We start from the raw sequence: 13,432 nt of genomic DNA, 5'->3' as shown, positions 1-13,432 counted from the left end.
ATGCTGCATAATATGGGATGTATATTTTCAGGCATCACGACAAATGGTAAATGTTCACAGTAGACCACACACAGATAGCTATCAAGGATGCTATAAATATGATGACCACAAACTGACTCATTTAAAGATGAACACATGTAGTTATCGTGGCATGCCTGGTGCTGTCCACTCTACCAATTTCCACTGATAGGATTGTGACTCTTGGTAAATATCATTTTTGAAACCATATGTCCACCAAAAATTTATAGCATCAGTAGTTAAAATGCTACACTTGAGCTATAATAGCTTAGTGTTGTATACGTAGTTCATGGGATCTTTTATTTCAAAGTTCCTATATACAGTTACACACCGGAGGAGTGAGGAGTAAATCCATTTTATTTCCTGTACATAATCAATTGTGCTGTATGAATATCACTTACTCTTAGATCAGAATATTATCATTAGTACAGGTTCTTGGTTAAACCAACTTGTGACTGTCCCCATTGTATGTATATATTAACACCTCAAGTTTACCTGTTGACCATAATTAACCCTTCACATGTTTATCAATTGTTAGTGGTTGATCAAATATGACCAAATATGCTCATGTTAATATAATGTATTTTAATGAATTTTTCCATGGTGATTTCACTGCTTTTGTCAGCTAATCTCCATTCTCAATTCCCTGACTTTGTTGAATGAACTCTTACATCAAATCATCATTATAGTGATTGATTACCTCTATAATAAGACCACACCTTTAATAATGACCATATCAAACCAGCACTCAATAACTATAAGGTGAGGTCTTGTCAAAAATATGATAGAGCAACCTACAAACATTTTGGTTGGTCAAAAACAAAATTAGTTGGGTATGATATTATGTCAAACCATTGTAAATTTGAGTGGTCGTTAATTCTATTGGATCTGAAAATGACAGATGGCAGGCTGTTGGAACTCTACCGCTATACCTTTGGTACCTGGCCAACTCTACCGCTATACCTTTGGTACCTGGCCAACGGTATAGCTAGTGTGGTTTGGTTGCTACAGCTCTGTCTGCTGAAGTTCATAAAAGCCTTTTATTAGGCATAGCTATATATGTGACCCAATTTTGGAAAATCACTCTTAATGTCATATGTGAAATGCATAGAAATCTACACTTTTATGTAGAGCATGTCACCACTAATAAAGTGGTACTTATGCACCTTTTAAATTAATTCTTGTAATTCAGGGTACTGACTACTGTTAGGAATACCTTATTTTAATCCAGTTGTAAAATGTGACATTAAGTAATGTGACATTAAGACTGATTTTCCAAAATTCAGTCACATATTCTGAATTACAGTATTATGGGATATCAGTATCACAGTGTATGTTAAACAGGATTAGTACATGCTTGTGTTATTATATCATGTCAGTTATGGGATAGTTGAAACCACATCACATTAATGACATCAGAGATGGTCTTCCTTTATCTTGACCATGTAGCTAATAGTTAGCGGATCAAGAGGTTACAGATACCTTACTTCTCAATAGTGAGTAACACATTGTCAGAACTATCGTGTGTGATGTGTGTGTGCATGTGTTTATATAGCATACCTATACTTATGTGTTTATGTACACACATTATAAGCACAACACAGATGTCTCCTTTAAAAATTCTCCAACAGAACCCTTGGAAATGTACATGACCACCATCATGATATCATAATGGCCAATAGACACCAATGACATTGACAGTTCTGATAAGGAGTGAGTAGAGTGATAAGGAGTGAGTAGAGATAGTTGAGATGTGCATTTTATAAAAAGACACATGCACATTTATTCATATTTCTACAGCAGTATCTGCACGTATAGTCATAACAATTCGGTTGCAGATACCAGGTGAGGTGTAGCTATGAACTATAGTATTGCTCTTATTATGTGCAGCTGGAGTAACATAAGGTTAGCAACTTATTTGAGACCCACCCACTGAGCTCTTGTGCAGGTGGTAGATCACATGCTGATAGATCACAGGTGGTAGATCACAACTTCATAATCCTTGTTTGTTTGTTTACAGAACCTCAGGAGAGCCTACATATATAGTCAAGTTATTAAGAGCTTCCAAAGACTGTTTATGTATTTGCAGCAAGCCATACAGCTCTCTGTGGTTTGCAAAAATTAATGTTGTATATACTCCAATTAAATTATTTTTGTGTACACAGTATGACAGCTTTTGGTTATAGTGACTTATTTTTTAACAGAATATCCACTCATTTTATATAACACTGGATTTGATATCATACAGTGGAACATTGATCATTGTGAGACACAACACATCCTAAGCCATGGCAAGAATGCTGCATGGGATAGTAGTTATGTAATTTATTTCTCTAATGGACTACAGAAACTGTTCTTTTCTCTTTCTATAATCATTTAGGCAGAATTACCTAAGTTTATGCTTGTTGAAGATTAAAACTATTGTATCGAAATATTTGTCCTTGTATTTCTGTGTGAAATTCTGTTGTAAAAAGAACTAACTACAGATGTAAAAAAGGTTTGTGTTAAATTTACTGGTTAGGGAAACTATTTTCTGAGCCCAGCTAGTATAAATAACCTTTTAGGGCAATTCAATTTATATATACATGTAAATAAAACACATGGTGTGTGCCACATGAAACTTTCAATGGCTTCATTTCACACTGGTATTATGTGTCAACAACATTAGCACTTGCGGTAGAAGTTGCAATAAAATTCAACTCTTTTTGTGCACAGACAGCAATTTGATACAATTAAAGGCAACAGCTTAACTTAGGAAAAACTACGATGCCCCACTTAGAACTATAATTGGAATGGTACAATTCACTTATTGATGTTATTGGAACTCAATGTATTATGTGAATGCTTTATCATAGTGCCATTATTGAGAGATGTCACACCAATAATGGATCAAATAATATTCATGATCTCACCGGTAGACATGCATTACACTGCAGTCACTCCTACAACAATAACACTACACAAATCGTGAAAGCACAGGTGCATACCCAATTAATTAATCATCCAAAAGTGAAATCTTATGCTTAGCAGCTTTTTCCTTGAGCCATGCATGTCCCAATGACTCCAAAACACATGTATCTCATTCATGCATGGATGATCTTGTTAATAAGCTAAGGCCACCTCATTAACCATGTCAAGTATGTAGCAGGCTCCAAAACAAAGATAAACTGAGCATGGACTTTGTTAATGCTGCATACCTCATTTGTGAGGCCGGCTATGTTTTTTGGCACCTGCATGACTTGAATGGTGCATAATTCTATTAATTTAATGAGGTTCTATTGTAAATCAATCATGTAGCCAGCATTAATTAATTGCCTGCAACTGCAAAAGCTCCTTCCTATAGCCATGCACAGTGTTACAGGTGAGAATGTCAGAGAGTACACTGAATAGGTATATCACTGAAGATATACTTAAATGATCAATGACGTCAACTAGTTAATTCAGTGACTATTGATTCTGATTCATAGAAACCAATTGTACACAACAGTTAGTTTTGTAATAACAGCTAGTTTTGTATAGCAACCATGCAATGCCATTAAACTATTGCACATACATTATACCATGTGTTTGGTTTGCCAATCAGAGTAGTCTACACTAAATTGTGATGGCATACAAGTTTCTTATGTCATGGATTTACATGAAGTTTTGTAACTGACTGAATTAAATAACTAATCAAATGTCAGGATTTTTATTCAAATCTGGCTCATGACACCATGCCATATATAGACTTTGATAATGCATGGATGTACAATCCATTTACAGTGAGATGACGATAAACAAATTGTCTACATTTAAACAATGAAGCCAGTGTTCATAAAAAGCCAGAAAGCTTACCATTTTTAAGAAACGGAAGATCCCTTTCCAACCATGCAGTCACATAACTACTTGTTGATCTGTGGATAATAAATATGGGTTTGACCTACCTGCTATCTCGTGTTTTATTTTACTGAGCAGACAGTGCAATTGATATGACTCGAAAATGTTATAATTTGACAATTACATGTACAATAATATAATTACAAGGTGTCAGGAGTCTAGTTTCAGGGTTACCAGTATATGCCCAAGAAACACATAAATTTACATAGTATAGAATAAGATAGCTATTAGCAAGAGTTCATAATATTTATATATTATGAACTCTTGCTATTAGCTAATTAATGTGTCTATAAGAGCATTTGTAAGTTATGTAGCTGTAATTCACTGTAAACAAGTCCAGGTCATCAATTTCAATGAGTTGTTGTGTAGGTGATTTCATGCATGCTCGATTTAGTCTCGCGGCGCCCGATTAGAAGGGGCAGTCGCGCCAGACTATAACCTGTTAGCGAACGCCACAGGTTGCGTATACAGCTTCATGATAGATACAACACGTTTACAATTACATAACGTTAGTATGCGATATATGGCTCGAACCATTGCGCAAATTAGTCTATCCTTGTCGAGGCAAATTATCGTAAATTACAGAAAAACGGGTCCGTATACGCCGAGGTAAAACACGAGGCAGAGCTGTAACGTTTTGTTGAAGTGCAAACAATCAAGGAAAGAGGTAAGTATATTAGATGTGTTATGTACCTATTTATTCCTGCCCCCCACTCAGCGCCCATTATGATAAGATAAGTGCATGGGCCCTATTATCTTAAAGTACTTAATCTATGGGTGGGGTGGGTGTCAAATGTCTTATACGGTGGAGCAGTAATTATAACTGTCTGACAAAGGAACATTTTTTTTGTATCATAGGATCAGGACTTATAATTCTTTCAGTATTTACCTGTATAATAACATGTCAAAGAACATGTTGCTGGTTAGTCTGGCGGCGCCCGCCCCTTCGCATAGAGTAAAGTGCGAAGGGGCGGGCGCCGCCAGACTGGTTGCTGGTTGCTTTAATGTCAATTTCCACGTATAGGTGCAGTCAAAATTTCTAGCTATCATTGCCCCATCTATGCATGCTCTAATGGGGGAATACATTGATGGGTGCATTATTACAGGATGTATGTACTGTGAGGTATGAATGACTGAAATATTTTCCTTAGTTGATTCATTTTCTTTAGCCCGATCGCCATCATGGCAAGCATACATGTACCAGCACAAGGTGACAAGACAACAGAAGAAGTGCGAGAAAACCATAAAGAGGAAACCAAGCATTTGTTATTCTCTGGAGTACGAAATCTAGCCATATCTGATGACAGTCTGACCCAACAAGAGCAGACACAAATACTTGATGCAACTCATAATGAGCAGAACAACACAGACGGGGCAACTGAGGCAGGGGAGGATTTGCGTGGCATGGCAAATGATTTGGATGGCCTTCTAGTTCTAGATGATTTTAAATTTGTTAGAGATTTTATTGATGGTGTATTTGATGAGGACAATGAAACGTTGATGGACAGGATCAAACAATTCTTCCTAGAATTGATACAGCAGGTTAGAAAGAAGGGAATATCAAAGGCCACTGTCATGATACTTATAATGGTTGGGTATGCTCTGATAAGATGCTACCTTAAGAGGTTCATTAGTGAAAACATCTTGACCTTTATTGAGAAGTTAGCACCAATACTATACCAAGCATTTCAAGAGTCTGGAGTTTTGGAGTGGATAATACGCAATGGAGGTTGGGGCAAGCTCAAATCTTTTCGCATAAAGAAAGAGTGGGTATTTCCCATTGCATTAGCAGTTGGCATTATTGGTGTGGGGATTTACCACATTACACATGTGTGATGATTACTAGAATGATGTAGTAGTATAATATTATGGTGTAGATGTGCACATGGTTATGATTATTATACCAAATTACTCAGATTATTATTATTATTGAGAGCTTTACAGTGGCCAGAACTGAAGGTGTGCTACTGCAGCCTTTGGATTACCCCTAACAAACAGGAATTAGAGACTTAAACATTACTTAACCTACAGTAGCTAATAATAAGGTGAAACAAAATTATGGGACAAAGAAAAAAATCCTCCAACCCCAAGATTCAAACTGCAGGCCACCCAACATCAGGTGCCACACTCAGTTTCCTCCAGGAGGGACGGACTTTTTTAACTTAGTAGCTAGTATTATTTAATTTGCTTAACATGATGTCATAGGCTGCATACATGCCAATGACAAAGTGATCTCAGATGAATTATAACTTTGTCAGTGACGTGCATGCAGCCTATATGACATCATCATCATCATCAGTAGTGAAGTTCCAACTGCAAAGTAGCCACCAACATGAAGAAACCAACAAAGAGTTTATTCTGTTGTGATGGCTCAATAGATTATGTAGGTTGAGTAGCGTATACTTACAAATTTTTGATGGATGTAATTTTTGTGGTTGCTCAGATTTCATCCCGCTAAATGCCTAAGTAAAAAACAAGTGATCCACCAAAGTAAAAGGTGAAAATCCTGAAATTCATCAATCCACGAAAATCATATACCTTGGAATTCAGTAACTGAAATGGTACTCAACTTACATCAGATGTATATGAGTAGGCCTGTATGTGCTATAAAATAAACAAGATAATATATAGTACATTGTGAATGGTGATCTCCTATAGTTATGGCTACTGATATTTATAGTATGAACTCTTGCTTTCAATGTTAAGGATTTCATTATCATTCTGTGTTAGTGTACTCTTATTGGAGGAAACTCCATTGCTATTGTGTATAGACACTTCAATAAGTTCACCAGTAGCATTCATGTTTGGCTACACTGAACCACCTCAGTGACTTATGTTGAATTTCCTCTTCTTGACATCTGCTGGAAGGAAGTTGGTAGGGCAACATGAGTTTTGCAAGGTGTGCTGTATAATTGTGATATAATGTATGACTCAGCTATGGGATGTACTCACTAGGTATATGTTAAGAACAGACTGAAGAACACTGTAAAGAAAATATTGAGGAATGTACACATGCTAGTCCAAAAATTAAACATGCAAAAGTGTAGGAATGTTAGGGGACAATGTGCAAATCCCCACAAAAAAATATAATGTTAAGAAAAGTTTAATATGGCAAATGCAGTTTACTCATGTGAGAAACTGTTTTCCTGGCAAGCTCAGATAACATTAACCTTTTAAGGCAATATTAATAGGATAGCAAGGTGTATCACATGAACCTTTCAATGGCTTCATTTCACATTTTGTGTCAACAACATTAGCACTTGTAAGAACTCATAATAAAATTTGATGTGATTAACAAGAGCAATCAACACCTAATCCAGATAACCATTGTTCTATGCACTCCAGTAGTAACAACTGCTGCCTGGGGCTATTGTGTAAACCACAAAGATCCTGGTGTAATGTGATATAGTGTTGGTATGCTACACAAGCAACACAGGAAGTCACCAGTTATTTTGTGCTATGTGCTAACATTCCAATAGTTCTTAAGTGGCAACACTAAAGTAAAATGGAAATCCATACGTACGTGTATGCACCCATACGTAGTTTAAAAATTACACTCTAAAGCTTACAAAGAAGTAACTGTCTTATGCAAAAATAATGACTTTTTATTGTTGTTTCCACACAAGAACCAGAACAATTAGAACCTTTGGAATTCAAAACCTTTCAAAGCAAGTGGATCAGCAGTTTTTGCTTGATAGTCAGGATTACACGAACATCTGTAAACAAGGCAGTGTTTTAGACAATAAGTGAATTGTACTATTTTTTTTTTAAGTCTGGCATTGTTTTCATAAGATGACATACAACTGTTACCTTCTATTTTGTGAGATATACACAAATTTGCTCCATAATGTAAAATTGTCCCAGTTAAGTCCATTCAACAATGACTTGACACAATTGTGAGGTACATGCCCAGTGAATCATTCAAGAGTTTAAGTCTCATTTAGTGGCCTCCCCTTCAAGTCATGTCAATTAGGTCCCACCCAAACATACAGCACGTACACACTTCAATAAGACCACCTCATTACAGTGACCAAGTAAGTTCTACTAACACTCTATGGGTGTGTGAAACCACTGGTTACTTGCCAACTAGTTCATCTCTTCTTCAATCATAGATAGTAGCTTCCAAATAGATAATCTAATTTTGTAGGGGCTATATAGTATATGTAAAGGATCTGCAGTGGTTCTTGTTAACACTAGCCCTTGTGTACTGGATGTGTTTGGTCTGGATGGATAGCCAATTGGATACACCATGTTTTGTGATAGATAAGTCTTCTACAACAATTAGCAAAGCAATGAAAACCATGAAGTGTACACATAAAAAAGCTCACCTTTCTTGAGAAAAAATTACTACATGGAAAATCCCATTTTAACAATAGAACCTAACTTAACAATAGAACGTAACAGTTGACCATCTGGTTGATAAGGTTACCCATATATAACTAAACACATAATTAATTGAGGTGCACTATTTGGTAGCTTAAAGCCACCTCATTACTGAGGCCATATAAAATAAGCACTTCTAATGACCTATTAATGTCTCTAATGGTGTTCACTTCCAACATCCAGTGTTCACCATTAGTGTATCATCAACTGGTAGTGATGGAGGTATTAGTCCATTGAGGTCAGGAAATGATCCCAACTACAAACAAAGTTCTACAAGCCATTGTTGAAAAGACCTTTTAGCAGGTATTACGAGTACATAGCGTGTGTACTGTATGTAATCTGGGGCCTGTGTAATATCAAGAGTCCATAATAAGATGGACTCTTGGTAATATGGAGCAACCGAAGGTCTATAGTGCATCAACTAAAACACTCTGAGTGTCTGACATTAAATATTGTTACATTTACAGGTTCATTGTGTACTATGTAAATATTGCCAACCATGTAAACCACACATGTCATTTTATATTAGGTAGCAGTAGCTATGGCTTCGACCAATAAATGCTTAGCTTAATAAACAACCAGCTCTAAGGTATCAACACCACATTACATGTTTGTTGTCACTACACACACCACAAATATTTCAAGTAGTCACAATGAAGCCACTTCAGTGAAACATCTCCTAAAGTATACTTCTGGTGAGGCCATTTTTGATCTCAAAGATAGCTCCTTTAGTGAGGTATCACCATAGTAACAGTACTACTATTTAAATAGAAGCTTAATGAGAGTCCTTTCATGAGATAGTGCACGTTAGTTGTTTACCTGTAGATCCATAAGAGGATCGGGTCAGCTAAGAGACTGAATTAAACCTTCATCTGACAGTAATACTTGCAATAGTCAATTCATTAAAATATTTTCATATGCAACAATTGCTATTTCTTGGTTCCCTTGTGTTGGAATTTCTTCATGTTTATGACAACATTTGAAACAATTTCATTTGCTGTCCGGTTTTGTCCATAATAGTTGACAAAACTGCCATCAGGAGCAATGAGATACATGATGATGGTGTGGTCAACCTGTTGGGAAAAAAATGGAGGGAAACGACAATGATATATAATCCGTAACACCTCCGATGAGTAAGCCTTCTACATCAAGAACCCAAGGGGAATTTCCCTACCACTTAATAGTTACACTAACACAGTCATGGTCTGTCTGTACTTCATGACAGGGAATCCTCCTTATGCATTTTACAACAATAAAACAAACAAATCACTATTACTAGGTCATATTAATTCCTTATATAGTAAAAATGAAACAGAAAATCATCAAGAATTCAAAGTAAGGGCATTACCTGGTAACTACCTACAGTTTACTACCCACCCAGTGTCCTACATATACATCAATAGTTGCTAATTATAATAAGTCATTCTAAGAAACGGCTATTATTATATAAAGTATGAAACAGCAAAATGCCAAACATTCCATTTATACCACAGGAATCCCTGTTGTACTTTTAACACAATGTTAATAGTATTAAGGTTACGGGATACTGTAAACCCCACATGTACACTATCAATGATTAGGGGTTTGATTTTTCTTAATGCATTGTTATCAAATATTTATGCATTCTTAACTTCTCATAAATCGACATGGAATTCAAATGTTGTTATGGAAACATGAGTTGTCCCCATGCCAAACAGTGAAAACTGTGAACCAAAAATCAGACCAATGAAGAACCATGAGAACTTACTAACAATTCTAAGGTTTGAAGAACATCACTTGTGAGGGACTGACAAGAGGATTTGTGAATAATGTGTATAGTTGCTGAAATATGACTACAATATGGCCTAAAGCAAGACACTGGTCACAAAATTAATTTTTAAATTGATATCACAAGCACTAGAAACATTATTTCTAACAAATGGCTCCGTCAGGACCTAGACAAGAAGCCAGACTAGTAGTCTGTTTATACAAAATGTTAACAACTAGTTTGACAGTCCTGATTTTTGGTTCAGGAAAATATCGCCATTAGTCAGCAAAACTACGCATGCGCTTACAGGTGCGCCAGTTGCTAAGTGTGTTGTATCTATGTTATCTTGTACTGTTACGTGTGTTTTCTTGTACCTTGTAACTGTCCAGTCAGCACACTATTATTCTCCCAACAATTTAAGCCTGTTACCAGCTGATACAAAACACAACACCAAGCCCGCCTTAATTAAGTAATAAAATTTTTGTTTGACAGTCGCTCACTATCCCGTAACCTTAAGACTAGAACAATTACCAAGTAATCGCCGTCATCATCTTTGGGTGATGGACTGTGGTAGACACGAAATGCCCTTGTGACATCATGTAGTTGATCATGTGATCCAGTGAGGCCAAGTATACGAGGGTGAAAATCTAACACAATAAATATTACAATATTTGGTGAAATTACACAGGGGTAAAAAAATGAGACAATTACTATAAAACAGTTTAGTTGTACAAACATTTACGGTGTGCTTAAATTAACATGTGACATAAGGCCCAATTCACAAACTCAAAGTACATTTTCATCCTGCTATTAAAACAGAACTGCAGAAGGCCAAACTGCTATAGTATGTTAGCTTATCATTGGTGTTCACCATGGCGACGTATGTAGTTACTCAACTTTCTGATATCACAACAGAACACCCCATCTTTCCACTCAGGCATCCCATGCAACACAATAACAGTAAACCATACAGAGAAGCCACACACACAGTTAGATACTAGTCACAATAATATAGTCCAACTAGTTTTTTTTGATTTTAGTGTTGCTGCTTGCCACATACAAAAGGAGTGACATCACATACAATGCTAATGATAAATGATACAGTACAACAAAGTGCTCAATGATAAGTTAACATAAAATACAGGGCGTAAGTAAGTGTCCTTCAGAGTGAATAAATCTTTTGCCAAGATTTCCGTGGAGGAGGACACATAATGAGTATAATGTAGCTAGTGCAGTTTGTATGGATCCCAGTAAGTGACACCACCATAGCTGTCACCTCAGGTATACTACAACATATTGTGCTTAGTTGACATTAGGGAAAATGGCGATGACAATTTGCATGGCAGTGCAACTTTTAATATGTCACATTTAATGGTGTAGCCTACATCAGTACATAACCCAGAACACTCAATCTAGAACCTACTGTAAATAATCACAAGGATTTCAGTGATGATATAAAAATATAATACTACTGCATGACTTCAGATACAAACAATGCATGATAATGCATGCACGCATAGTCAGCAAATATGTGTTAAACATAATAAGGCTAGTCCTCTTCTATTTAGTGTGAGAAAAAAGAAAATAGTTACTCTTTCAACAGATGATGTGGGTGATTCAAGGAAAGATGGTTTACTGTTGCTAATAAAAGACAAACACAAGCCAGGAAAAATTAGCTGAGCAATTCTTTCAAACTTAGACCAGCCTTTTGTGATTCCAATGTGTAGACAGTTCGTTGATATTCTTGTCATGTGTCATGTGGTAACTACTCATCAGAAGACAAGATCAGCAAAAAGGAGTCTTATAAATTTCCTAGTTCAAGAAATCATAACTCCATATGGGTTTAATGCAGAGTAGAGAGCCCTATCACTTAAAAAATTATGTTAGGGGAATTATGTGATTCCAAGCTGATACCATATCACAGGTATAAGTACATTGGAAAGGCTACAGGATCCCTTTTCCGTGCAGATCCTGTCACAGTCTGGGTTTTAACAATGTAAGGTGTCCCCCAAAATGAAACAGCAAGCAACTTTATCAGGTTGCTCTATATACATACAACACCAAATGACTTTTTGTCAATATTCCAAAGCCATTATACTACTGTCAAATAAACAGTGGTAGTCTGATAATTCAGTTATGAAGTAAAAGTGTGGGGTCTTGTAACAGTTGGCTTTTCAACATACAAAAGCGTCACTATTATACATAAACTTTTATATCTCTACCAAGAGTTAAGAATAGTGGGGACCCTAACCCTAACCACTATTATTAACTCTTGTCTCTACCTACTACATGTCTCTGATCCAATACTGATGTTCAAAAGGCCAATACAGATCTGATTATCAGTGTGTATACTGGCCAGCAGTGTTGTGCAGTTTACCTTTCAGGTAATTCTTCATTACTTCTGGAGTATCGCGGTCTGGATCCACAGAGATAAACACTGCTTCAAGTCGTGGTATTCCTTGATCCTTCATTTCATCTTTAATAGACAAGGAAAGGAAGTACAAGTAGATACATGCATACCTTGGTAAAAAAAGTGCTAAGCAACCTATTTTCCACACAAAAATAATCCACTGATTTTTATCTAACAACTTGTGTGTAAGAGGTGTCATTATTTGAGTTTTAGTACTTGTGATAATTCTGGTGCAATAAAAAGATGAAATCTATTGTATAACACACACACACACACACACACACACACACACACACACACACACACACACACACACACCTAATTTTTCAAGCACAACACCTAATTTCTCCAGTTCATCAGGACAAATATCAGGGCAGAAAGTGAAACCAAAATATATCATCAACCATTTGCCGATGTAGTCCTTATCGGTACATTCATTGCCATGATGGTCAGTGAGATGAAATGGACCACCCAGATCTGCTTTGCCAGCAGATCTGCTACGCTCCTTTGCCCGTTTAGCATCCTTCTCCTTACGCTGCTGGCGTACAAACAGCACAGCCCCGCCTCCAGCCAAAAGCATTACTCCTAAGGTCGCCCATGTGACAGGCTGGACATGTGATTACAAGTGTGCATTCTAATATATTAACTCACCCCTCCTTTTCCTACTTTACTTCCCGTGGAGTAGTGATGTTGTAACTGTGGTGACCTCCATTTAGAATAACGAGTTAGGGATACCTCCTACAACGATTTCATTACACAGTGCCTTCTTTATAAACTATGCCATGCACCTTAGCAACTTGTGTTCTACCACCTCCACAGCTAGCCCGCCACGAGGCGTTTGCACGCCAGAAAAGTCTCCACATTCAAGAACGGCTCGCGTGATCCATTACGCAACCAGCAAAGCGCACCAAAGTCTACCCACACACGATGAATCTTGTGTGTTCGTTAGGGATGTCCCTAGTGTACGCGACCAAACAAATCCTAAACAGTGTTTACAT

General features: G+C 36.8%; 2 protein-coding genes across 4 annotated transcripts; one reads left to right on the top strand and one right to left on the bottom strand.

The window, feature by feature from the left end:
- The first annotated feature begins 4,407 nt into the window (after positions 1 to 4,407).
- Positions 4,408 to 5,823, top strand: LOC136242639 (uncharacterized). Of its 3 annotated transcripts, none has more exons than XR_010694594.1 (2): positions 4,408 to 4,561; positions 5,064 to 5,823. XR_010694594.1 is itself a non-coding variant. In XM_066034084.1 (2 exons), the coding sequence occupies exons 1-2, from the start codon at positions 4,983 to 4,985 to the stop codon at positions 5,728 to 5,730; spliced, it is 702 nt and encodes a 233-aa protein (XP_065890156.1). In that variant the 5' UTR covers positions 4,935 to 4,982; the 3' UTR covers positions 5,731 to 5,823. The 3 variants fall into 3 exon arrangements, 1 of the variants encoding a protein (XP_065890156.1); XR_010694595.1 differs by having other exon boundaries at positions 5,046 to 5,823; XM_066034084.1 differs by lacking the exon at positions 4,408 to 4,561 and adding an exon at positions 4,935 to 5,017.
- A 3,336-nt stretch (positions 5,824 to 9,159) lies between these two features.
- LOC136243569 (protein SCO1 homolog, mitochondrial-like) lies at positions 9,160 to 13,380 on the bottom strand. Its single transcript, XM_066035092.1, has 6 exons — positions 13,223 to 13,380; positions 13,086 to 13,172; positions 12,753 to 13,041; positions 12,402 to 12,500; positions 10,556 to 10,671; positions 9,160 to 9,350 (listed from the first exon to the last, which is right to left on the bottom strand). Exons 1-6 carry the CDS (start codon positions 13,295 to 13,297, stop codon positions 9,207 to 9,209), a joined length of 810 nt encoding a protein of 269 aa, XP_065891164.1. The 5' UTR covers positions 13,298 to 13,380; the 3' UTR covers positions 9,160 to 9,206.
- Positions 13,381 to 13,432: the final 52 nt, after the last annotated feature.

The sequence above is a fragment of the Dysidea avara genome, chromosome 13, assembly GCF_963678975.1.
Source record: "Dysidea avara chromosome 13, odDysAvar1.4, whole genome shotgun sequence".
NCBI lineage: Eukaryota > Metazoa > Porifera > Demospongiae > Dictyoceratida > Dysideidae > Dysidea > Dysidea avara.
The sequence above is the reverse complement of the archived record's forward strand: the minus strand, read 5'-3'. Positions and strand labels throughout refer to the sequence as shown.